Here is a 26275-nt window from a genome sequence, read left to right as displayed (position 1 = left end):
TGTTGTTGTTGTTGTTATTCCTCACCCAAGGATATTTTTTCCATTGATTTTTAGAGAGAGTGGAAGAGAGAGAGGGGGAACAGGTGAGAGAGGAAAACATCGATGTGAGAGCAACATATCAACTGGTTGCCTTCCACATGTGCGCTGACCAGGGCCAGGGACAGAACCACAATCCAGGTATGTGCCCTTGACCGGGAATTGAACCCGAGACCCTTCAGTGCATGGGCTGATGCTCTAGCTGCTGAGCCGCACTGACCAGGGTAGGTTTAACTCTTAGAAAACAATAAAGTACCCATGAATTACTTGATTAATTAAAAATACATCTTAAAGAACACAGTGAAAAGGATTACAAATGTGTAATTTTTGGTCCTGTTTCCAGTCAAGTGAGTCCTTTGCTGTCCCTCAAATCCCATCCACAGGTAGGCATCTACTTTGTTCATACATTTGGCTGGCTTGAGCTATTAATAGCACAGAACACATTTTTACACTTTAGAAACTTGGAGGTGGGGATTTTTTTTTTATTGACTGCAGAGAGGAAGGGAGAGGGAGAGAGAGAGATAGAAACATCAGTGATGAGAGAGAATCATTGATTGGCTGCCTCCTGCACGCCCCACACTGGGGATCAAACCCACAACGTGGGCATGTGCCTTTGACTAGAATTGAACCCAGAACCCTTCAGTCCACAGGTTGACGCTCTATCCCAGTGATGGCGAACCTTTTGAGCTCAGCGTGTCAGCATTTTGAAAAACCCTAACTTAACTCTGGTGCCGTGTCACATATAGAAATTTTTTGATATTTGCAACCATAGTAAAACAAAGATTTATATTTTTGATATTTATTTTATATATTTAAATGCCATTTAACAAAGAAAAATCAACCAAAAAAATGAGTTCGTGTGTCACCTCTGACACGCGTGTCATAGGTTCGCCATCACTGCTCTATCCACTAAGCCAGTGGTTCTCAACCTTGGCTGCACATTAGAATCACCTGGGAATCTTTTTAAAATCCTGATTTCTGGGCCTCATCCCCTGGAAATTCTGTTTCTTTGTTACTAATGTTGTGGCCCCACCCCATAACAAAGAAACAGAATTTCCGGAGGATGAGGCCCAGAAATCAGGATTTTTAAAAGATTCCCAGGTGATTCTAATGTGCAGCCAAGGTTGAGAACCACTGCACTAAGCCAAACTGGCTAGGGCAAGAGATATTCTTCTTTCTAGGAAACCCCAACATCTGGTAACCCATCTAGTCACAACGATCATGGTTCTATCTAACTCATCCAGCTGTATGTCCTAGTATTGACATTCAGTCTTCTTAAAATACAAAACACATCTCATTTTCAATTGTGCAGCTGCACAGGGAGAAGTATATTGTTGTTACTAAGAGCAAAGCCCAGAATCCAATTTGGAAACCTTGATTTTCATAATGTTTTCAAATCATCTAATCAAGCCTTCTTTCTTTTACCCATGTTTCCTTTCTCGCCTCTCTACTTCTCTCTTTGTACAGTATGTCTTAATACAAGAAAAAACAAACTTTCAAATGCAAAGAGAAAAATGGATGGTAATTATTATAAATGTTTCATTAGAACTAAGGCCAATCTGCTTATTTGAACATATAAAGAATTTTCTCTCTTCTGAACTACTCCACTGCACAAATAAGAGTGTATTCAGATATAATTTCACGTGATTACCCTATGTTAGGAGCTCCTAACCACAACTCTCTATCAGGTGTTGTTAAGCACATAAACAAACTGCCTCCAAGTAAATCCTGTCCTCCAAATCTTTATTTTCATTTCACAAAGATTCTGTTTTGCAGGCAAACTCTGGGAATGTTGCCTCCCTATTAAATAGCAGGAAAGGGAAATTTGAAGGTAGGAGAGACCTGAAAGGATCTTTGCCACAAAAATTTGTCCTGTCTCAAATGTATTTCCTCCCTGAGCAAAAACTACATAGCAGGTCAGAAAAACCCATGCAGTAAAAGGCAAAATTAAATAGTAAACTATAAAAGCAGAAACATTAAGCTGCTGTTATGAACTCATTTCACAGCTAAATTAACCAATGAATGTTTTTTTAACAACACTGAAGGGAGGACAGCCAAGTTTAAGAAGACTGGTCTTAAACTTAGTTTTATTTATTATTTACTCCTAGAGCAGAGATTCTGATACTGAAACCTGGGGGCCTCAGGGATCTGAGAATTCTCAGAAATTTGGGGTGTCCTTGTATATGTGGGCTTTTTTTTCTGGGATATGATCTATAGTTTCCGTCAGATTTTCAAAGGGATATAATCTAAGAATCACTATTCTTAGAGGATTCTTTAAGGAATATGGAAAAGTTGTGTACAATGATATCAGATAAAGCCTGATGTTTATGAGATCAAAGATATGCATTTGAGTTATTTTTCTCTGAAAGACAATCAGATCAGGCCTGCCTATATAGTTGCAGCAAAACCAGTCAGGGAAATTAGAGTATAGCTGAGAATATAATTTAGACAGGCCCGTTGTATGAAATACGGTAATACTCAATGCTAAAACATCATCATCATCTCAGTAGCTTAACAAAATAAAAGTTTACTTCTCATTCACACAAAGTCCAGTTTCTGGTCAATAGCAGCCTTCCATGTGATCATTCAGGGATCCAGGCTCCTTGTATCCTATGATTCTGTCTTCTTTTATAGCTTTGAAGTCCTCTGTTAGAACTTCAATATCATGCCAGTAGATAGGAGAAGAAAGAGAAAGTATGGAGGATTACATGAGGGTTGGACATCTTTTCTACCCACACTCCTTCAATTAAAATTCAGTCACACAGCCTAACCTAACTGTAAGGGAGGGTGAAATGTAGTATAACTGCATTCTCAGGGTGTAAAAGAAATGACTTTTGGTGAACACCTGGCATTTCTGCCCTATCCTTTCAAATGAAACAACAGGACCAGGAAAAGTTTGGAGAACAAGAAGACATGCTGCTTTAAATACTGGAAGAAAATCCAATGTCATAGGAAGACCAACATATTCCACAGAAAACAGGCTAGAAAACAGTGGAAGCAGCAGTTTTACAGGAGGTAGGAAAGTGTCCAGAGTAAGGAACAGAGTGACCTAAAACATATGAGCAAAGATTCTTAGAATTTTAGGCATGGAGGTAGGAGGAATTTGGGAATTTAGTGATCAATAGTAGAGCCCAAGTCACCGAATAGTATTTAGGAAGATGTGGGGTTAGGAGTGGCAATAAGAGTAGGATCAGGCAAGAGCAAGAGTGAAATAATCAAGAGATAGGAAGACTACAGGGAGGGGGCCTAGGCACAGCATAGAGAGTCAAGACAGTCTATTTGTGAGGTGACTCCTTGATGACCAGCATGTTGGACAAGAGCTGTTTCAATGTCTCCTGTCCAAGGTCAGGGTTGACCCTGGAGTAGTGCAGAGCCTCCAGATAGGGGTCAGCTGTGAAAGAGGCTCTGGAGGCCTGATAGGGCCTGACAAGACCCATCCTCAAATGTTCCCAGGAATCTTACTTTGCTTCTCCATCACAGGCAACAACCCTGACCAACCCTACCTTCCTCACAAATTGTTCTGGGATGAAAAGGAACAACTGAATCACTACAAACCCTTCAGAGCACAAAGCAAATGCCCCACTAAGAGTATGGAGAACCTGGGATAGCATATTTGCTTAGAAGAAATAAAAATAACTGCTCATATGTGCAAGACATGGTTCTTGGGCTTTAGATATATTTATCCATTAATCTTAACAAAAATCTTTATTTGAAGGATATGTCTTTATTATCTCAATTTACAGACTAAAAACTGAGCAACAGTCACTTATAAGTGACTTGTTCAAGTAAGAGTCAGAGCTAGGATTCAAAAAGATCTGCCTCCAGAGTCAATAACCTCAACCACGATGGATACTGCCTTTCTTAGAAAGTCAGATTTGGCCCAAATTTCATATAATATTTCACCTGATTAATGGAGGTGGCATTGAAGACACATCCTTTAATTTAAGTCTCCCCCAGAAATCTCATCTACCATTTTCTTTCCATAAAGTTGTCTCATCCTTTGGAATGAAGACAAGTTATGGATCTCCCAAGAATGAGTCATGGACAGTTCCCTGGAGTGGCCACCTTCTCAAAGAATGCACACTATTAGGCAATAACAAGCTTTGAAATAAGATATGTGACATATGAACGACCACAGAATGTCAAAGTTAGAAGGAAGCTTAGGGACCACAGTCCCACCATTTTAGTACAGAGAAGCTAGTAGCTTTCAAAATGTCCCTTAGGAATAAGAGCAGATTGTCCTAACTTACACAGTAAAATACTTGCCTCCTTACCTCAGAACATTTTCTCTATGCAGCATAAAGGGATCATGAGGATTAAAAGTCAGAAAATTTTAACAGTGATATAAGTGCATGGATTCTTAGGTTGCTAGCAGGACTGTGAAAAAAGATAAAAGGGTTCAACTTCATGAATTTGTTTTCTATGAAATAAGGAATCCAACATCTTATGTAATTAATCAGAAGTTGTATATCCATCCATTCAAGCATTTATTCTATCAGGCTTTGCCCCAGCATTTATCCATCCATCCATGCACTTATTCATTCATCCCAACCTTTATCCCAGCTTTATTCATCCATCCATCCACCCATCCATTCAACCACCCATGCAGGTATTTATTCATTCATTTGCAAAAGTTTTCACTCATTACAAAATATCTACTGAGCCAAAATTTGTGCTAAATCCTGGGTTTGCTTTTTTTTCTAAAACAATTGCAATCAATGTTTTTCTTTCTGTTTTTCAGATTTCAGGGTATGGGATTCCAGTACTTTCCATTATAAAATGAACTTTATATTAAATATGTTCAGGAATCATAATAAGGCCATTATTTATGGCACACTTTGCAGATTGCATCCATTAACTCAAAGGAAAGAGGACATCACTTAGGAGTATTTCCTTTGTTGCTCAGGACCTTATTTTTGGCCTTAAGTGTTTTTTATAGGCCACACATCTAGTCTCAAGACAAATATGAACAAGGCTCAGTCAACAGTGAACTGCCTTCAGGACCAAAGAAGTACTCAGATTTCATCAAGTTGTGTCTCTGAGAGCTGTACGGCCCTGTTGTCCTTGATGAAAAGTACTCCCCTGTGACAAAGACATGTATGCTCAGTTTTCTTGAGGGACAGTGGAAAAGGGGTCTCTACATTCTGCTTCTCTGTTAGGACTATCAGTCAGTGTTATTTGTGCAAACACTGTAATGCACCTTCTACTCTAAATAATTCTACCCCATTAGCCAGGGCTCCACTAGTTCTAAAAGTCTAAAGTGATTTTGTGCAGCATTTGGCTGTGTACCACATGAGAATGTTATTTTCTGATGATAATAAAGGAGGAGACGACTCAGAAAACAAAGTGCAGTATGAAGGTGACAACACCCCAAATGTATTTATTCACTTTTGTATTACGGATGGGAAAGGTTTTCCTTGCTACAAAGATTTGTTAAAAACAAGTTGATGCAAATCAATACGTAGTAGCTACAACTATTGTCTATTGTAAACAGAATAATAAGCAGAAAATGAAAACAGAAGCAACTACCTTGGTGTACACAGACATTCCATTGCTTTCTGTTATAGAACTGATATGAATGCCACTATTTTTATCTCTTTATAGTATTTTTCCTTGAGACACATTTTTTAAAATTGCACATTGCTTTGCACTTGTCTTACCAGTTCAGGTTTGTAGCATACCAAAGAATTACAGAAAACTGTTTTACTACCAAGGTGGGGGCCATGTGGTCATTTATATATTACAAATGAAAAAGAAGCAAGGTACAAAAACGTGTGTGTTTGTGTGTGTGTGTGTGTGTGTGTGTGTGTGAGAGAGAGAGAGAGAGAGAGAGAGAGAGAGAGAGAGAGAGAGAGAGAGAGAGAGAGAGAGGCTGTGAATACTGGCTGGTAGGAAAGGCTTTAAACTAGTGGTCATCGAAATCATATATAATACCTATTAAACACTCACTTTGCTAGCAGCATGTAAATAACTGGATGGTTATTCAAAGACCAGACAAACAGAATTCCCGGATACTGTTTCCATTTGGGTTTTCCAGTTCGTATGGTTCCAGCTGGCGGTACTCAAAAGTCACACGGTTTATGTGTTTTCCGCTGGAGACCATGCGCACCACCGTGTTGTCGCAGCCAATTTTCATTTGGGCTATCATTCATGGAAAAAGTACAAGTTTCCCAGCAAGTTAGAAACCACACAGCAAAACCACTTCTGTCAATAAGATCATTTAAAAACTCAAAGAAAGCGAGAGCTTGTATCTTCTTTTCATGGGCTCAAACCATGCCAGGAGGGGAAACGTTTTTGTTTTCATGTTTGTTAGAATACAGAATTAACTTCAGAATTGTGACACTGATCTCAGCGTTTCTCTTCATGTGCAAGAACACCGTTAGCCAAACAAATCTGGCTGCAGAGAGGCAAGAGGATGTTTCCTTGCGCTTTTCACATTCCACCTGCAAGGCTCTGGTGGTAAAGGCAGGGGCCTCTCCACACTAACCTTCACTCTAGTTCAGTGTTCTCAGCGGAGACAGTACTGCCTTCCAGAGCCAGGCTAGAAATTAGCAGGGGTAGTTTTTGGTTGTCATAACATCTGGGGGTGCAAGTGATATTTAATGGGCAGGTTGGAGGCTAAATTGTAATGCTAAACATTGATGTTGACCAAAAAGATCACCTGTTTATTATTTTCTGAGCCTAGATAATAGTTGTTTTACATATAAACAAAAATATTCTGCATGATTTAGATAGACCACACTCAATATATTCATTTTGTCCCATTGTCCACCTACATTTTTCTGATTTTTTCCATTTCTCTCATTTGTCCCATTGTCCACCTACCTTTTTTCTCATTTTTCCATTTCTCTCTCATTTTTTTCCTGTGCTTCATAGAAGGAATGACTATTGATATCCTTACTTCTCTTAAATCCAATCTTATCCATTATCAGTATAAGCATCTGACAATGTTTATGTATCTTCTGGTACAGATGTACCTGAGTGGTTATATATTGAAACTCATCATTTTTATTAAAAATTACTTCTATTTTACTCTTCCAGCCTCAGGCTGGCTCCTGAGACAGGATTTATCTGCCCTATAATAATCCTTTCTGTTGTTTTAATCTACTTAATCTCCCTCCACCCACTTTGTCTCTGAGAAACACTAGCATTATTGTATAACTGGTACTTGACAAACAGGTGCCTGATTTTAAATGAAATAAAACTGCCAGACAGTTACGTATTGAGGTAAAAGTCAATTTGGAGACATTATCTTAATATAAGAACCAGGGAGTCTGCATTATGCTTCTACAAGGAGGCTCAAATTTAATTTTCCTTAAATGACTTGGAAGGTCATTCTTTTTCTGATCTTGCTCTGAACTTTAATCTACATAACATTCCCCATTTCCTTTAGTTCATGTGCATATTATTTATTTGACATAATTACTAAGAAAGTCCAATTGAAAGAGCAGGGTCCCTAATAGTTCTTCATTGTCTGAACAGCTTAGGAGGGGCTCATGGAAACATGGTGAATGAAAGAAAAAAGTGAAGTTAAAATGAAACAATGAGTCACAGAATTCAAGCCTTCAAATTATCTTAAGACTAGTTTCAATCATCTGGATAATTTAGACAAAAGTGTTTTTTTGGCATTAGTCTTACCATTTTACCTAATTCAAATCATATAATTCAAGCACCAAAATTACTCTGGCCTCAATGATCTAAATTATATAAGGTATGGGTGTTTGATCATCTTTAATCTAATCCTCACACACATCTCCCACTGGCATGGAAGGATGCATTGCCTCAGGGAACACATGCAAAGGGCAAGAGAAGCAACTTGCACTGACAGTTTAAACCAGAGCTCAAGTGTAAATTAGCATTAAATAACCCCTGTGTTTTCAGCAAAGTGAGTTCTTAGAAACCTCTTGCCTTTACCTTGATTATCAAGCTTGCCCTGGCCCCAGTCCTGCCTTAAGTCTCATCCGAAGCTCTTTTATACAGGAGTAGAATGGGGACGGTGGACACCACATGTTGAGCCTTAGTGGTTACCGATGCATATTAATTCTATTACAGAGATGTTTTGTTTATTAAGGTCCCAGTATTAGCTCAGAGAGAAAAAATACTGGGGTGCAGAAATGGTTTTAATTAAAACAGGCAACAGCTGATCAAAGGATGTCTGATTTACAGCTTCATCATCTAGCTGGTTAATGATCTGTGGTTACAAGAAAGAAAAGGGGCTATGATAAGAATTTGCCATGAGGTTAAAGACTATTGCTGTTTCCCTCCTGTTTTACTTTTGTCTCTTTAAAGATAATCTCCAATTCCTTCCCAGTTTTACTTAGGCCAACCTTAAACACGCATCCTTGTTACTTCATACGTTTCTCTCCCAGTGTCAGATACTTTGGTAATGCATTCTTCATAGTGTACATAGTCTTAAGTGTAAAATCCTCACTTGTGCACTTAATGTGCAAAATTGAAGATTTTTGGTGGGACTTGACCTCCCATGTATAAGAAATGTTAGGTGTTTCATTTAAGGAAATAATCTTGATGGGCACATAAATAATGATCAAAGAAACATCTCACCAGGGCCTTGAAAGGGATAGCAGAGATCTGCTACAGGCATCATCTTGGAAGGGTCCAATCCACTTCCTCCCAGGAGCTCCACAAAGTCTCCTTTCCCCCCACAGCCTGCTGCAGGTTTCTGAGAGAATAGCAACAGGGAAAGAGATATTTAAACCAACTATGGGACTCAAATCATTTGACCAATGGCAAGTTGGTGAATTCACTCAATCAGCCCTAGACATCCTAATAGTGCCATTTCATTCAACATTCAGGACTCCGAAATTAAAAGGCATTTATAATTTAAAAAAATGATAAGAATTGCTTTTCTAAATCAGCTGAGTAATCATTTTTTAAAATGTGTGTGCATTTTAAAAATAAGTTCAAGGACTACAATGATGAAATGGGAATCTATAAACTCCACATAAGATGTGTGAAAAAATGAAATCATTCAGACATACATACTAGAATATTTGAATTAGTGCATGAAGTCAGAGAGTTTTCATAAATAGGGCTTTCTTTCAACTCACTTCTTTTCCTTTTCTTTGTAAAGGACTTTTTCTGCTATTGGGACAATGTTTATCATTTCTACTGATAAGGATTTAGAATAAATTCAAATATGACCTGTGAGGCTCTGCACACTGGCCCTGCCCATCTCCCTGACATGTCTCATATCACTCCCCCACATCTTTCCTCCTTTCCATTTCTGAAATCCAATAAGCTCATTCCTGCCTCTGGGCCTCTATACTACTGTTCTCTCTGTTCCTGGCTCTTCCTGTGGCTGCTGGCTCCCTCATCACTATCACTAAAGTCTCACTTTGTCTCCTTCTCAGAAGGTTTCTCTCCTGACTGCCTTGGTATCTCAAGGAGCTCTCCACCCCTCCTTCTGCTCCCTTGTCCCAGTCACTATCCATCACAGCACTTCCTTTCATTTTCAGTAAGGCACTCGCCACTAGCTGAAATATATGCAGTTTTGCCTGTCACATGCCACTAAAATGCAGGTTTCATGTGAGCAGCATCTATTTTGTTTGTTGTTAATTTACAGCATCTAGAATAGTGCCTTGAACATAGTGAGAACTCAAAAAATATTTGGAAAAGAAAAAGATGCCTAGAAGAATGCAGACTTTAATTTTTATTTATTTATTTATTTTTTTAAAAGGGAACACCAAGATTACTCCTCATAGCCAAGAATAACTGAAGTGCAGATCTCCCAGTCTGGTATCACTCTTGCTGTCATCTATACTGTACATCAGGAATGACATATGAACAATCTCAAGGCAATAAGGCTATGTCATACATAGACACCCACTTGTTCTGGTCTTTATCAAAGAAATATTTTTCCACTAAAGTCGCCCTCCAAAAAAACAAACAAAAAAGCATTGGCCCACAAATTTAGGGCTTAGATATGTTCCTTTTATCAGTCCTAGTCCTACTTGGCTTTCCCTGAAATCTGTCTGATTAGGAGCTATGACTGTCCTTGATGCCAGCAAATACACGAGCTATCTTAACCTCAGCACAAGAGAAAGTAAAAGGAAACGAGGATGACTCAGAGGGAAGACGCTACCAGTGCAAGTAAATGTGGTCAAGCTCAGCATTTATCTTAAGATCCATACAGAAGTTCATGGGAAAACAAGTTGATGGAGAATGTCAACTAATATCTGTTACAAAATGTACTGAATTAAATGTAATGCCAGAAAACTCTTCAAAACTTTACTGTATTTTGCAATATAAAAATCCAATTTCGCATTTTATGCTACACTTAGCATTTCTTCATAACACAGTCAATGAGATACTTCCTTCATGTCAAAAGAAAATTCCAATAGTCAGAAAAACAGCTGTGTAGATGACTCATACTAGGTTCTGCCAGGAGATAATTTTTTTTTAAAGAGGCAAGTACAAGAGAGTTCAATTGTAATTATATGCCACACATTTACCCATTGAAAACATTTCTTGCATCACAAGGAAAGTATTCAAGTAGCACAGGGGACACCTGAGTGTGCAACTTTCAGCTGAACAGGAATAGGAAGGGGTTTAGTTAAAGCAGGGGGGGCACACACCTGTGAGACTTTACAGTCAAACAGGGCAGACTACTCCAATTGCTAATGTCCATGTTTACTCTGTATGAGTACTTTTGCTCTGACAAAGCTCTGGCTTTAGTAAATAATTTGAAAGCAAGGAAGCAACTCACCTTTAACTGCAGGCCATTTAAGTGTCCCAGGGTGAGATCAGATATTTTGATCATCACAGGATAAATTATGGAGAAGCTGCAGTTTCGATGCTGATGTGGAACCACCAGGGTGAACCTTCCATTTGGGGTCTGGGAAATGACGTTGCAGGCTTTGCAGGAAAAAAAAAATCACATTCTCACTACTTGGTATGCTGGTTTTTATAGACATTTGCCTCATCCTTATTTTAGGCTCCTATTCATGGTCTAGGGCAGCAGTTCTCAACCTGTGGGTCGCGACCCCTTTGGCGGTCGAATGACCCTTTCACAGGGGTCGCCTAAGACCATCCTGCATATCAGATATTTACATTACGATTTGTAACAGTAGCAACATTACAGTTATGAAGTAGCAACGAAAATAATTTTATGGTTGGGTCACAACATGAGGAACTGTATTGAAAAGGCCAGAAGGTTGAGAACCACTGGTCTAGGCCTTCTGGCTTGGAAGAGAGTACATTTCACAAAGGCAATTTGGAGGTGGGAAGGGTTTGGGGAAGCCACCAGGGATGCATGGATGAAGTCTTTGGGCTGCCAGGGGCTTCTAATATTAATCTCAGGGGGTTATCTTATTTATAATCAGAAAACCTAAATTCATAACCAACCAAACAATACCGGCTGGAACACTTCAGTTAACTGGGGTCCAGGTTCAAGCTGGGAGTCTGGAAGAATCAAGACTTTCAAGCTGAGGCCAGAACTCAAACCCTACCTGTCTGGAGCCTTCACTCATTGAATTTGGGGCCAATGTTATTTTTTAAATAATAAAATAAATAAACAATAAAACAGTCATGAGATAGGCTGAGAAAAAATAGAAAGAAAGCAGGCTTACATCTGAGTAAATATTTGCTGAGTGTTAAATGTTAAATTGACTAAAAGATAAATTTTAATGTTTGATTTACTCCCAAGAATTTTCTGAAATTTTTTGTTTTGTATCTCAAGTCTAGACTTATAAATTTATTCTTCTAGCTATGAAACTAGGAGCATTAGTTTATACCTTTTCCCCCCCAAAAGTTTCTGACTTATCAGAACAGGTCAGAACTACCTCTTGCCTCCTTCCATATTTTTTAATTCCACTTAATTTCAAAAAGAACTGAAATTCCATGATAATTCTGGAAGGCTTCTGATTTATAACCAAACAAAATAGATGAGAAATATTTCATTTTTTCCCCTCTAGGATTATTCTGCTCCGGTCCTCAGAAACAGCCTCTTTGGGGGACTTCTTTCAAAATTTAAAAAAAACAAAACACAAAAATTGAAAGATCAGTCAGTACATTATTCTTTGGCAGATTCAGTCCATTCTTTGACCATATGAAGTGGTAATACTAATACTATTGCATGCAACCAAAAATGAATAATAATTTCTCTTTTCCTGAATTAATTTTTTACTTTATTTTTATTGTTGATGCTATTGAAAATGTCCCCATTTCCCCCCTCTTTACCCACTTCCACCTAGCCCCCTCCCCCCTTCCCTTTGGCCATCACCATACTGTTGTCTGTGTCTGTGGGTTATATCTATGTTATTTGGCTAATCCCTTCACCTTCTTTCATCCAATTAATCTTTGTTTTGTTTTAATGGGAGAAAAATAAGCAGATGAATGAACTCATTTTGATTAAGATAATGCATGTTAGGCCTGGGCTGTTCAGCTTTTTAGCATCTATGGGCATATCCATCAGCAATGAACTAAATTACAGTGGGGGACGCTGAATCAGAAGGCAACTTTGAGGTGCTGGTTCAACCTTCTGCCCAGGCATGAAATCTGTCTAACACATCCCAGATACAGCCTCTTTGGGGGGCTTCTTTCCACCTTTATATAAATATCTAAAACTGCAACTTCATATCTGATCCCTCAAGCTTATCCCAGATGAGTGGAATGATTTGGAGGGATTAAAGTTTGTCACTGAATGCACTGTACTTTAGGAGATTAGAATAAAATACTGAACAAAAAGATAGAATTCTACTCACCTTAAAGTAGTATCCTATCTAGACTGGGAAATAAATTAAAAACTGTGATTTGATTTTCGTAATAATAAATAGAAAATATTCTTTTTGGCCATTTCTGATTACAAAAGAATTTCCATTTAAATCATTTTTCACTTCAAATGTCTTAAGTTTGTGCAATGATACTCTCTTTGAAAACCAGATTTGATCTACACCACCCCCACCCCCCACCCCCGCACTGCCTTCCACCTGGGAAGACAGAGAGCCCACTTACGAAAGAGGTTGGGAACTGTCCTGATGGTTAATGTGAACCCATTTCCTGGTTCATGGACCCGGAAGAAGATCATGGCCACGTTCTGGGAGGATCTGATGCTCCTTCGGCCAAGACCACTCTCACAGAAATCTATGTACCGCTCAGTTGTGGGGAGAGGGTGGTCCTGGGAACTGGGGAACTTCTCCCCTTTGAGAATCCAACCGTCAAATACCTTCCAACAAAAACACACACAGAGGTGATCGCTCCCATCAACTCCCTAAGTGACAGGTGTGGAACCGACAGCCTACACTCCTCTGCCCACTTGCTTTCCATCTCTACTGAGAGGGTATATATCTCTACTGAGATATATCTCTACTGAGAGGGTTATTTGCAAGTAATATTATTAATTATTTATTGTATTTTTTTCTTTATAAACCTTAAAGTTTCCAAAATAAGTAAACTTTATTATACTTCAGCCACCTTTGTAAATCAAACTACAGAAGCACAAGTTGGGTTTCAGTTATTCTTTCTTTTCCTCATTGAAATATGAATAAAATATCTTTTTAAAAAACACAGCAGCAGAAAAAAACTGAAGCTGCAACTTGACCTACCTGCCAACGGTTATGCATGCCCATTTTCCTCATTGTTTTTGTTTGTTTGTTTGTTTTACTTTATCAGATATTAAAATACCAAGAACTACTTCAGCACTCAGACAACAATGGCTGGTGTATAGCTTAGGACTTTTCCCCCTTCACTTGTTAAAGTTTGCAATTGGACAAAATTGACTTTACTCTTAAAAACACCACAGGTCTCCAACTTAATGAGTTCAGTTTCGTTCCCATCAGCAACACCAGCTGCAAATTACTTTAGTCCTCTTCTAAAGCGTTTTGAACCAAGGCACCATTTAAAAAATAATCCCAGTGCGCAGATTTTAGTCCTGCTCTTTTGAACTGGACCGGAGAACTCCATCAGCCATTCCCAGCTGACCTGCCTGGCTCATGGACCATGCCTGGGAGAGGCATGGAGCTTGTCCTCCCCTCCCACCGGCCTCAGACTAGATTCCCTCTCAGCATCCCTCCCAGCAGCCTGCGTCCTACGGCTTTGAAGACAACCTTTAGGGGCCTGGGACATCTCCGGACCAGCAGGAGCAAAGCAGGCGCAGGTCTCAGACTCCTGGGGCCTGCCTCCGCTCAGCACCCGCCCTCTCGGTGGACCCGAGCGCTCGCGCTAGTTTGTACATCGGCCGAGATTGCAATACAGCCTTTAGCAACGGGAGTTCAAGTCTTTGGAAGCGTCGGCCCCAGGAGTACACAGGGGGGAATTTAAATCATTGCAGCCTCTGAGGCCCAGCCCTTCCTGGTGTGGGGCGAGGTCTTGGGGTGGAGAGGCGGTTCCTGTCCCAGCGGAGCGTCTAACTAAGAATGTCACCGGCTCCCCAAACTCGGCTGCCCCACGACCGGCGCAGCAGCCCGCCCATTTCCCCTCCGCGCGGCGCCGGTGCCGGGCTGCTGGGTGGGGACACCTCACCTTCAGGAAGTCCCCGCCCTGGCAGTCAATGGAGACCAGGTCGTAGTAGATGGTGATGAACTCCTCGGGCTCGCTGATGAAGAAGGCAGCGCAGTGCAGCTGCGGCCGGTCGGCGGTGAAGGTGAACTGGCCCTGCAGGCTCAGCATGTCCAGGCACCCTGAGGGCGGGCAGGGCACGGGGCGCGGCGTCTCGGCTGCAGCCCCCGCGGCGCCAGCCCCCCGCAGCCCCTCCCGGCGCCCGGATTTCCAGGTTTGCAGCGCCCCCCGCGCCCGACTCCCAGCCGGACTCCCAGCCTCGCTGCGCGCTGCTCCGGTGCCCCAGGGCGCAACACCCCGTCCGCTGCTGCGCTCCTCGTGGCGGCACCGAGCCTTCGCGATGGGAATCATGCCCTGGACAGCCCCTTCTCTGTGGTGCCGGGAGCCTCCTGCCCTTGCGGAGAGCCCACACCTCCCCACATCCCGCTGCCTGCGAACCCAGCCGGGCTCCAGCCGGGCAGCCCCAACTCACGCAGAGCGCGGCGGTACAGCGGCTCCCCCGCCAGCTCCCGCTTCAGGTGGGCGCTGAGGAGCAGGAAAGGGTCGTGGTCCCCGGCTTCCCGCAGCTGGCAAGGAACATGGGTCAGTTGGGAAAAGTTGAAGGGGTGGGAAAGGGGGCCGGGAGCAGGGCACCCTCTCTGCCTTACAGCAAAGATCAAGTGACGGGATACTGTCCATCAGACCAGGGGACCGCAGGCAGCCAGGGGGAAGGAGGAAGAGGCAGGAGGGAAAGCCAGTCTGGGGAAAGGGCGGCACCAAGGATGGGGAAGAAAGAGCTAACCCGGCAAAGGCAAGCGCCTACGCAGCCTGCCTCACCCCCCCCCCCGCCCCCCTTCCCCCTCTAGGGCAGGACACTCACCAGGGGAGGTGTGAGGGGTCAGCCAGGGGACCACTCACCTCCAGGTATCGGCTCTCCCCTCTCAGAGCCACCAGGAAGATCAGGATGAAGCGACAGCGGAGTTTGAAGGAAGGAGACATGCTGGTCCTGCCTCCGCCAGCAGCTAGTGTGCTCCACTCCACACCTCGTCCGGCTGAGAGCTGGAAGCTGGCGGGGTCCCCTGCCCGGGTCTCTTTTATACAGCAGTGAGGAGGGAAGGCTGCCTGCTCCTTCACTGATCTGCGCTCAGTAACCATGGGTTACCCTGCCTCGGTGACACAGTGCGTGGTGATGACGAGGGTCCAGCTCTCTCCCAAATTTTCAGAGTGGGCTAGCATTATTCAGCAAGCATGATTTCAGACTCTTACAACTTACTGAATCCACGTGTGGGAGAAGCAGTGAGGCCGGGAAAGAGAATAAGGGAGGGCATTTTGCTGGGCCTGGCAAATGCTGAATTCTCCTCTCCTGGGCATACACAGGGGATTTTTGGTTTTGCAAAGCAAGGTGACAAGGTTACACTCATGTATAAAATACCCAAACACATAATAACCTTATCATGCAGCCTTGCCTGTAATCTTGGATGGACTCGTGCTGGAAATTGTCAGAAAATACAGTACTTACGCAATTGCTCATGCTTCTCAGGGAGAAACTCAAGGCGTTTTCAGCTCCAAAGAGAAGCAGGACAGACGCCGAAATCTGATTTTGCAGAATATTGCAATAATGTAATTCAAGCTTTCTTTCTGTCCCTTAGCCTTTGCTTTATCCTGGGCCAGTTTCTTGTAAGCATTCCCTTAATGGAAAGCTAACTCTGGCGTCTGTGTGCTCCTGGATTTTAGCTGAGGGGTAGTCACTTAGCTTGAATGTATATACGGCAGACACTCCTGGGCCAGCTAATGGGGGCCAGGACACAGCAGCTACTGAACCACTGAGAGAGGAAGTCATTCCATGTCACACCTTCAAATACCTGAATTACTTTAATGTTCGTGTGGAAAGAACTGCCCAAAGCTTAATTATAACTGCTCATCAGCCAATGTACAGGGCGAACCAAATGACTTAGTGACTCAGAAATAAGTTAAGAATAAGCTTATCTTTGCTAATTACATATGAAGAGAATTGCTTCTCTTTTATGTATAAAATTGTGGGAAATGTGGGGACATTCCACATTCACCTTTCTCACCCCTTTCCTAAAAACTTTCATGTTGCTTTACCACTGCCTGACAGAAAACACAACTACCATAGCTTGCATTGTTATGAAATTATTACAGATAACGAGACCATAACACAGGGTTTTAATGCAAGGAAATGGTTCTATTTTTAGTTTATGAATACTCAAAATTAAGCAATGATTTACCTAGTGGTGTCAGAACTTGATATTTTCATATTTAAGACAATTCTGAGCTCTGCAGGGACTGCCCCTTAGCTATTTAAACAGGAGGCCTTCTTACCATAGTCCAACTCTGTAGTAGTCCTTAGACCACAGAGAGCATGAGAGGGAAGTTCCCCCAAAGGTCATGAACACTGGCCACCATGCCTCCCTCCCCATCCCAGGGTTGTACAGATGTCTAAATTTTAGAGAGGGAATAAAGAAACCCAAGAGGAATAAAAGAGGAGAAAAATAAATGGTTTAACCCCAACATACCAGGCCAGTTTCAAGTCTGTCTCCCAGCAGTCTGTGCCCAGAGGGAGGCTCAGGCACACTCATTCTGTAAGCCCTAGCCCAGTCTCCTTCCAACCTAGTGATGGCCTTGGCCAGCTCCCAGAATACTCAGCTTGGAGAACCCCATTTATCCCACTTTGGGGGGTCTGGCTTTGCTACATCACCACTGAGACATTCTTCTCCAACCTGCCCCTACACACACACACACACTCATGGACAATAATAATGTTCCTAATGTGCATTCATGATGCTCCCCCCGCAGGAACCACACACAGGAAGAGCTGGGATGAAGCAGGACAAACATAACCACAAATGGGCAACATCCTATTTTACCTAATAAGCCACAAGTATAGCAAAGGGATGTACTTTATTCCCACCAAATCCTATGTGGGGAAATTAATGTGTAATTTTCACTAGCCTGGCAAAAATCTACTAAGCCAATGAGAACTGCATTGTGACTTTTATCTGGTTTTTGTTGGTTTGTTTGGTTTGGTTTGGCTTGGCTTTTAAGAGTAACTGAAGGATGAAAACTAGACTCTACAAGGGAAACTAAGAAGATAGAATTGGAAGACAAAAACAAGCCAGATAGCCATTCTCTATTAGCAAAGGCTTTAAAAATGGGTGACAACAATGGAAGAGTAATTTAGATTAGACAGAAAGAAAACGTTTCTGGATAATAAGTAGGTCTATGTCTGAGAACTGAATATAAATTATTTTCATCCACTGATTTGGTCATTCAAACAACTAGCTTAATATTTGAAAGCTATTTGTTCAATCAAATTGACTGGTTATTTTGAAATATATTCTTAGTAAACTCAGAGTCCCCAGTCTGCTGTTGGAATGACCTGTATATTCACCTCCATTCTCTGCACGCATTTTAGTTTTTCTCTGTATTTTCGAAGACAACCTCTCCAATGCTGATTTAATGCAGTCCCTGATCATTGTTTTTTTTAGGTCTTAAACTATTGTCAGGCAGGGTTAAGACCTTCTTTTTGTTACCTAAGATGAAGACATTTTTTCTTTTGTAAAGCCCCAGTGCAAATTGTCACCTGTGTTAAACCTGAAGGTGGAGGTGGCCACACAATCTAGATCCATATATAATCCATGAACATGGGAGTGGGGCAAGTTTTAAACTGCTGAGCCTGAAGAGGCACAGGCAGAGAACTACTAAGTAGAACACTAGGGTACTCTATAGTCACCCACGTGACCTATGATGTCATTGTGACAGCCAAGTGTAAGCTTATGGACCAAGGTGTCAGAAGCAGCAAAAACTACACAATCCCAAATCTCTTTCTATTTTAGAGTTGCTGCAAAGACCTTCTCAAAGAATTCCTTATCTGTAATAGTGAACTTATTCTTTCATTAATCACTTCAACAGAGAATACCACAATCCATGCTTTAGGAAATTTTCCTTTTCCCTTTGCTGCCTGATATGTTGAGGTGTTGGGAAATGGGACATCTGATTGAGTTCTTTAAGAAATAAATGAAGATGATTGAATAAAACTCATTTAGCCAACAGCAACAACAACTAACTTTCAATGGTTTTCAAAATGACTTGCTCTTTGAATGAATTTGGCTATTTTTTAATGCAACCCTTTTTAATAGGTTTAATTTCTTTTTCAGATGAGTTTGGGATCAAGAAGGAAGAACCTAAACCAATACACTTGGGGAACCATTAGCCTTTGAATTAAACCCTCAAATGTCAGTGATTTTCAACCCAAATCCATTATCTTCTTTTGCTATGGTTAAGACGACCAGCAGTACTAAACATTAGGACTTTGAGGGTAGCAAGTGACTGACAGCAAATCAGAAGTTAAGCAAAAAGGGGAAATATTATCAGGACACAGGGATACCTTCACCAATACATAGACAGAAATCAGGAAGCAGGGGCTAAAATCCTGCCTCCCTGTCTCTATTCCAGGCTGCCTTCACCCCACATCTCAGTCTATATGCCTGTAAATAAGCCACCAACAGATTCCTAAGCTTCACATGTTACAACTTGACAAATAAAAATACCCTGAACCAATATTCCCTTAATCCCCAGTCCACAAAACTTTGTGGGAAAGGCTTCAAAGCCAGGGGATAGGACCCTGTCACAACATGACTGTTCCCCTGACAGCCATATGGATGGAAAAAAGAGAAGCAATTTCCAGAAAAAGGGATCCTGGATTCACAAAATAATGGGTATCTTCAACAGAGTAAAAAAAAAAAAAAATCAAAATCAAAAGCCCTGGCTTAGTGACCTCTTTGATCATAAGTTTTCTCACCTGTAAAATTATTTTTCTCACTGGGAATTTATTGCACGAATTAAATATTATATATCTCCTACATAGAGAATAGCCTTAAATGGTAGCTATTATTAAATTATGCCAATCATATTATGTCTTCATCACTAGGGTTTTCCTTCTAATGATGATTTTATAAGAGTGCATGCAAAGCATATGTTTTCATATTATTATTAAAATATAATGAATGGCTTCCAATTAGAACATTAACAGACTTTAAAAGCCATAGTTAGAAAAAGAGAGAACTAAGTTAAAGTATAATTACAGAACTGCATTTCAAAAGGCTAGCTAGAAATGGATCCCATTAAAGATTATGTCCCTTAATGGGCAGTGGCTTAGCTGCATCAGAGAGAAAAGCTGAATGTAGAGAGCAGTAGAATTGAGAAGATTAAGGAAAGGGGGGAAAGTTGAAGTTATAAAGCAGAAACAGGAGATAATTAGGAACTGCTTGGAGAATAGCATTTTGATTCTATATCAAGGACTGTTGAATAATATCATCTGTTAAGGTGTGGGGACACTGAGAATAAGAAAGCAATGATTTGACAAGGTTTCCAAACAAACAGTGGTGATGGGAGGAAAGACAAGAGATTAAAAGATCTGCCCAGGTTATCACAGTGAGTCAGAAACAAAGTCTAGACTAAAAAGATCCCTCTATATTCAGCCAAGTAATCAATCCTTCAAAGACAACAGCCTTGGAAATTAATTCAAAAAAATTATATTTTAGGTTTTAAAAAATTACCAAACTAGGAGCAAAAAACGAGGTGACGCTGTCCAAAGCAGGACGCAGCACTAGCTGCAAAGCTTGGGGTTGCTGTTTGTGCAATGGCTTCCTGACTTTGGAGTGACATTGTTATCTCAACTCCCTTCAGGCTGCCTCTAAATTATGCCATGACTAACATCGAGCCGGCGATCATAATGAAATGCCATTTAATAATCCTCACTGCCTGCATCAAGGGGAAAAGTACAGCCGGGCCAGAGCCGCTGGTGTTTGTCACTGGGCAGAGGTGACGTGCATCTGCACGTCACATCAGCCTCTCCTCTGACGGAAGAGAAATGAAGTGTGAAGAGTCTCATTTAGTGTCTTAGAATAGATCTAAAGGAGAAAAGCCTGCCAGTTATGTGGAGTGACACGACAGCTCTAAATAAGGAAAGCAACAGGAAAAACTGCAAGCTAGGCAGTGGTTAGCTATCTGTGGTGCCTCCTTTTCTTACTTTTGTGGGACCCCTGTCACCAGCCAGCCTGCTTCCCCGTCTACCAATCCTTCCTTCCTTCCTTCCTTCCTTCCTTCCTTCCTTCCTTCCTTCCTTCCTTCCTTCCTTCCTTCCTTGCTTCCCTTGCTTCATTCCTTCCACAAACTCTGAGCAACAGATTTAACTGCCCTCTACTCATAGTATTTTATATATAAATGCCTGGAAAGCCTTTATTATATGTATTATAACTTTTAATGTGTCTGTCTTCTGAAAGGGCGAGTCGTCGCGGGGCCTATGTGGGCTGGCCGCCAGGCCCCATGAGGCACAGCCTGACCACGCTGCTGGCGGCCTCAGGCACCAACTCCCCAGCCCACAGCAGGAGCCCGGCGCAGGCCGCCACCTGCCCACCGCCCCCAGACTGGACCCACGCGGCGGCAGCGGCGGCGGGGCGGGGCGCGTGCCCTCGCCCGAGGAGATGGAGGAGGAGGGGATCGCCGGCGTCCCCGGGGACAAGACAGAGGACGTGGACTTCCTGTCTGGGCTGGAACTGGTGGATCTGCTGGACCCCTGGCAACCGGACTGGCCCCTGGAGCCCGGGCTCAGCTCGCCCTGGGCGGGGCGAGGATTGCGCCCTCCATCTTGCCCTGGGTCCTCCATTTTTGGGCAGAGCCATGTGCTCGGCGGGGGCTTCTTCCCGGAGGCCCAGGCCTCTGCTGGCCATGCCCAGGATTTCTCTGGACTAGCCAATGGTAATCAAGGGAAGTGCACGCCATCAATATGACTACATCCTGTGTAATGAGACACCAACTCGCGCCTGGCCAATCGGCAGGGCCCACGGTCCCCTCTCCTGCCCTTGCTCCTCCCTCCTATAAACACCCACCCCCCTCCCATCAGGCTTCACTCTCTCTGCCACCTGCTGCTGTGCCAGTAAGAAGGGCAGGGGAGCTAGACCTAGGTTTGAAATAAATGACTCTTTGCTTTTGCATCGGACTGGCTGGCTCCCTGGTGGGCCCTTGGGAATCTTGAAATCTGGGCACAACATCTTCAACCCTAAATGTAAACACGTGGAAGTCTGGCCCTGCAGCTCACCCATCTCTAGCCTTGCATCTAACACACACACACACACACACACACACACACACACACACGACACTACTGGGTGGTACCTAAAAGCAAATTGAATAGAGGGGCCTCTGCTCCTCCACCTAGTTATAAATTAACTGTCTCCACTAAAAATTTTCACCAGCTGACAACATCCAAAGACGTGGCACCAGCCAGGTAATGGGATTTGGGTGGTAAAACCTGAGGAAAGGGAAGAGCGGAGGTGCTGAAACTGATCCTGGAGTCAGCTCTAGAAGACCAGTCAGCTGTTGGGTGGGGAGTAAGAAAGGTGAGAGGGAACTGGAGGGACAGAGCTGGGACTCAGGTGGGGTGATTAGGGCACTTGCCTGGGGCACAAAAACTCAGTCATCAAGATAAATAATAGCATAATGCAATGTGTTATAAGAGGAAAATTAATGCAAAAAAATCCATGATGAACAAAACATCAAAGTTTTAGGTAAAGACATCATTGGTCCTAGTGGCTTTTCCTGTTACCTCCGGCTTTATTCTGGCTCGACACAGCACTGTGCAGGGAAATACACACAGGCAACAGTTAGTCCCTGCAGGAGTAACTAAGAGTTCTAGGGGTTTCATCCTGGTTTCCGTGAGTGAAAACAAAAGGGCTCTGGATTAGGTGTCCCAAGCCCTGGATCACGGACTGAGAGCTTGGGTAAGTCATTCACGTCATTTGTAAGATGAGAGGGGTGAGTGTAGCTTTCAAGATCACAGCAGGAAACAGATGGTGGCCAGTTTTTTTAAAAAAGGACCCTATAGAGGTGTGGGCAGCTTGCAGGGAAACCACAAGGGAGAGTGCAGTGTTCTAGGACTAAGAACAGAGAAGAAATGTGGTCCAGTCTCCTGGGCCAGAGGACCGGGAGAGGAGAGTGAGAAATGAATGGGACGGTCAATGGAAGCTGTCCAGCCCTGCGGGCTGTTGGGTCTCTAAGATCCTGTGGTGGTTTTAAAACTGGTCTGCAAATGTTTGGGCACTCTTCCCACAAAAAGTGAAGTCTCATTCCTTTTCCCTAAATCCTTTTCAAGAATGTGGCTTGATTTAGTGACATGCTTCTAATAAATTGGCCAAGTGACACTGTAATTTCTGAGGCTAACTTAGAAAAAGGCCTGAACTACCACGTGAGGAGTCCAGCTACCATGAAGCTGCCATGCTGGAGACCACGTAGACATTGAGGGAAGTGCCCAGCTGTGTCAGCCTCCAGATGTTTGGATCATCTGAGCCCAAGAACCAGACACCTGAGTAAAGAAGCCCTTGAGGTGACCCCAGTTCCCAGCTCGCAGCTGATGGCAACATCATGAGAGACCCCAAGCCAGAACCACCCCACTGAGTACTGCCCAAAACCAACCCACAGGAACCACAAAAGGTAATAAATGACTGTGGTTTTAAGTCACTAAGTTTTGGAGGGATGTGCTTTACAGGAACAAATAACTAATACAGGCCTGCCTTACTCTGTCCTGGCTATTACACGAGAATGCCACAGTCAGGGTGGCTTATAAACAATAGAAATTTATTTCTCACAGCTCTGGAGTCTGGAAGTCTAAGATCAAGGCTGATTCAACGTCTGGTGAGGTCCCACTTCCTGGTTCACAGACAGATGTTTTCTTCCTGTGTCCTCACATGGCGGCAGGGACTGGGGAGCTCTCTGGGGTCTTTTTTATAAGGGCACTAATTCCATTTATGAGAGCTTCACTCTCCTGACCTCATCACTTCCCCAAGGCCCCACCTCCAACCACCATCACACTGGGGGAACACAAACATTCAGTCCATAGCAAGGCCTTTTCCGTGTCTAATCTACATCTTCTAGGGCTCTGACTTAGGGTCCCCAGGTGCCTCAGCTGTGTGACAGTCTCTGTGAAGCCCTTGAACTGAATCACCATCTTCCTGATGTGCCCCTGTGGGGGATATAATAGTTTTCACTTACAGTTATTGGCTATGTTTTAGGGAGGCCGCAAGATGTGGGAGACAAAGATGCATATATCAATATTTTCCTTACAAAAATGAAATTAGCCCTAGCTGGTTTGGCTCAATGGATGGAGCGTCGGCCTGCGGACTCAAGGGTCCCAGGTTCAATTCTGGTCAAGGGCATGTACCTTGGTTGCGGGCACATCCTCATTAGAGGGTGTGCAGGAGGGAGCTGATCGATGTTTCTCTCTCATCGATGTTTCTAACTCTCTATCCCTCTCCCTTCTTCTCTATAAAAAATCAATAAAACATATTTTTTAAAAATTTTTTTAATGAAATTATAGTGCATATACTATTTTGCAGTATGATTAATATATTGTCATATATCACAAACATGATTTTATGTTATTAAATATACTTTCCCAAGATCATTTAAATGGTTGCATAGCATTCTATTGACATATTTTATTTAATAAACACCCTATTGACCATTTCTTTTGTTTCCAATAATTATTATAATCAAACCTATGGATAATTTTAAATCCCTTATTTTGATTCTTTAGACTTAATGCTAAAGACTTTAATGGATTATTACCATGGATTCTCAAAAGTGATATATCTTTGGGTTTGGGATCAAGGATAAATCAACAGACCACTGAGAAGGCAATACCATTTATAGTACTGGAGAAGGGCTAGATTAATTACTTTTCATAACGTCATGAACACTCAGAATCAGATGCCTCCCTCAGTATTCAGTCATCGCCTTCTTTTCAATTTAGAAGAGAGTTTGAAAGGAGTAGATGCATGAGACCAGACTGAGCAAAGCGGTTGCTTCATTTATGGTGGATTTTGGATGGCTACATATGGCATCTCATAGCACACTCTTCCTGTCTGTAAAGACCTCTGGGTATTCTGAGAGCAATAAGGGTCAAATTAATCTCAATGATGTGTCAAATTAGTAATCATATTAATTCCATATTGTCACCTGCTCTTTGGCAGGTTTAATAAGCCACATGTTAAATTGATTATGCAAATTATCTTAGGAAAATTAAAACATCTGTTCCACATATCACCATATTTCAAGGTGAAAGTCTTCCTGAAAGTGAGCTTTCAATCCCACTGAATATGATGTCTTTGGCTACATTGTGCATTGCTTTGCAAAGCATCTAAACTCAGCATTGATATCTTTGTTTTCTTATGCCACATATCAGGATGCTATAATTTTGTAGCACTGACGATCAGCTAGTTTGTTTTTTACACATAATACACATTGACATGATCCATAAAAATGGGAATAAAAATGTGGCATAACTATAAGAGATTTATCTTTTCACTTCATAAAAGGATAAGTCATGAGACCACAAAGAAGATACGGATGGACACACTGGAAATCATTCCAGGAGAGCCCCGCAGAATATACAGGCTCTGAGAACTCCTGGAGGCGTGTTTACTCATTTCTCCCTTTTAGTGAGATCACTCCCCTTGAGTCCCTTACCGTCCCTTCATTTTCTCCATTGCCATCGGTTCTCAGTTGAATTTTTTATAAAGAAGAATGAAGTAATATTCTAGTAACTTTAGTTTTATACAAGAATCAACTTGGGAGCTTGTTAAAAATACAAAGATTATCATTTAGTAGGACTAGGGCGGAGGCCAGGAATCTACATTTTTAAGCATGTAAGGTGGTCCTGATGTAGTGGCCTATGGTCTGCATTGAGAGACACAATTGTGTCTAGGATGGTTAAGAGCACGGATCTTAAGGATGTGACATCCCCAGATTTGAATTGTTCCTCTGCTACTTATTCCCCCTATGGCCTTGGGCAAGTTATTTCCTGTAAGTCTTGGCTTCCTAGTCTATAAAATAGGGATACTACATAACACATTGTACACCTTAAACTTACACGATGTTATCTGTCAATAATATTGCAATAAAAATAGTAAAAAATAAATAGGGATACTACAATATGGCTAAGCCTTGAAAACACTATGCTACATGAAATAAGCCAGACACAAAAAGATAAGTGTTATGAGATTCCACTTATACAGTGGGGCCTTGACTTACGAGTTTAATTCGTTCCGAGACCGAGCTCATTAAGGAGCTCGTTAACTCAAATTACTCTGTCAACTCAATGCAAAAAATCAGCCGAGAGACAGCTGGTATCTCAAAAAAACTCGTTAGTCGGGACACTCCTAAGTCAAGGCCCCACTGTATAGGTTTCCTAGTATAGGCAAATCATAGAATCAGAGATAGAAAGTAGAATAGAGGTTACCAAGGGCTAGGGTAGGGGGGCTGAGTTTTTGTTTAATAAGTAAAGTATTTCTGTTTGGGAAGAGGGAAAAGTTCTGGAAATGGATAGTGGTAGAATGTTGCACAACAGTGTGAATGTATGTAATACTACTGAATGATACACTTAAAAATAGTTTATGATGGTCCTGGCTAGTTTTGCTCAGTGATGAGAGCATCAGCCTGAGGACCCAGGGGTCATGGGATCGATTCAAGGGCATGTACCTCAGGTGTGTTCAAACTGTCCAGGGATTGACACCCCCACCCCCACCCCCGGTTCTACAGCAGGCTCAATGCCTGGCCCAGGTCTGGGCCTGTGTGGGAGGCAACCAGTCCATGTGTCTCTCTCACATGGACATTTTTTCTCTTTCATTCTCTCTCTCTCTCTCTCTCTCTCTCTCTCTCTCTCTCTCTC

At 42.2% G+C, this 26275-nt stretch overlaps 1 protein-coding gene across 3 annotated transcripts; it reads right to left on the bottom strand.

Moving 5' to 3' along the window:
* Positions 1–1267: 1267 nt before the first annotated feature.
* Positions 1268–20816, bottom strand: LOC118656811 (corticotropin releasing hormone binding protein). 3 transcript variants are annotated; one of them, XM_036310482.1, is made up of 8 exons: positions 15448–20816; positions 15023–15116; positions 14515–14672; positions 13009–13219; positions 10763–10911; positions 8599–8716; positions 5986–6177; positions 1268–2691 (listed from the first exon to the last, which is right to left on the bottom strand). In XM_036310482.1, exons 1-7 carry the CDS (start codon positions 15682–15684, stop codon positions 6020–6022), a joined length of 1125 nt encoding a protein of 374 aa, XP_036166375.1. In that variant the 5' UTR covers positions 15685–20816; the 3' UTR covers positions 1268–2691; positions 5986–6019. The 3 variants fall into 3 exon arrangements, with proteins under 3 accessions (XP_036166375.1, XP_036166374.1, XP_036166376.1); XM_036310481.1 differs by lacking the exon at positions 1268–2691 and having other exon boundaries at positions 5362–6177; positions 15448–20815; XM_036310483.1 differs by lacking the exons at positions 1268–2691; positions 5986–6177 and adding an exon at positions 6185–8227.
* Positions 20817–26275: the final 5459 nt, after the last annotated feature.

This window comes from Myotis myotis, unplaced genomic scaffold, assembly GCF_014108235.1.
Source record: "Myotis myotis isolate mMyoMyo1 unplaced genomic scaffold, mMyoMyo1.p scaffold_m19_p_5, whole genome shotgun sequence".
Lineage (NCBI taxonomy): Eukaryota > Metazoa > Chordata > Mammalia > Chiroptera > Vespertilionidae > Myotis > Myotis myotis.
The sequence above is the reverse complement of the archived record's forward strand: the minus strand, read 5'-3'. Positions and strand labels throughout refer to the sequence as shown.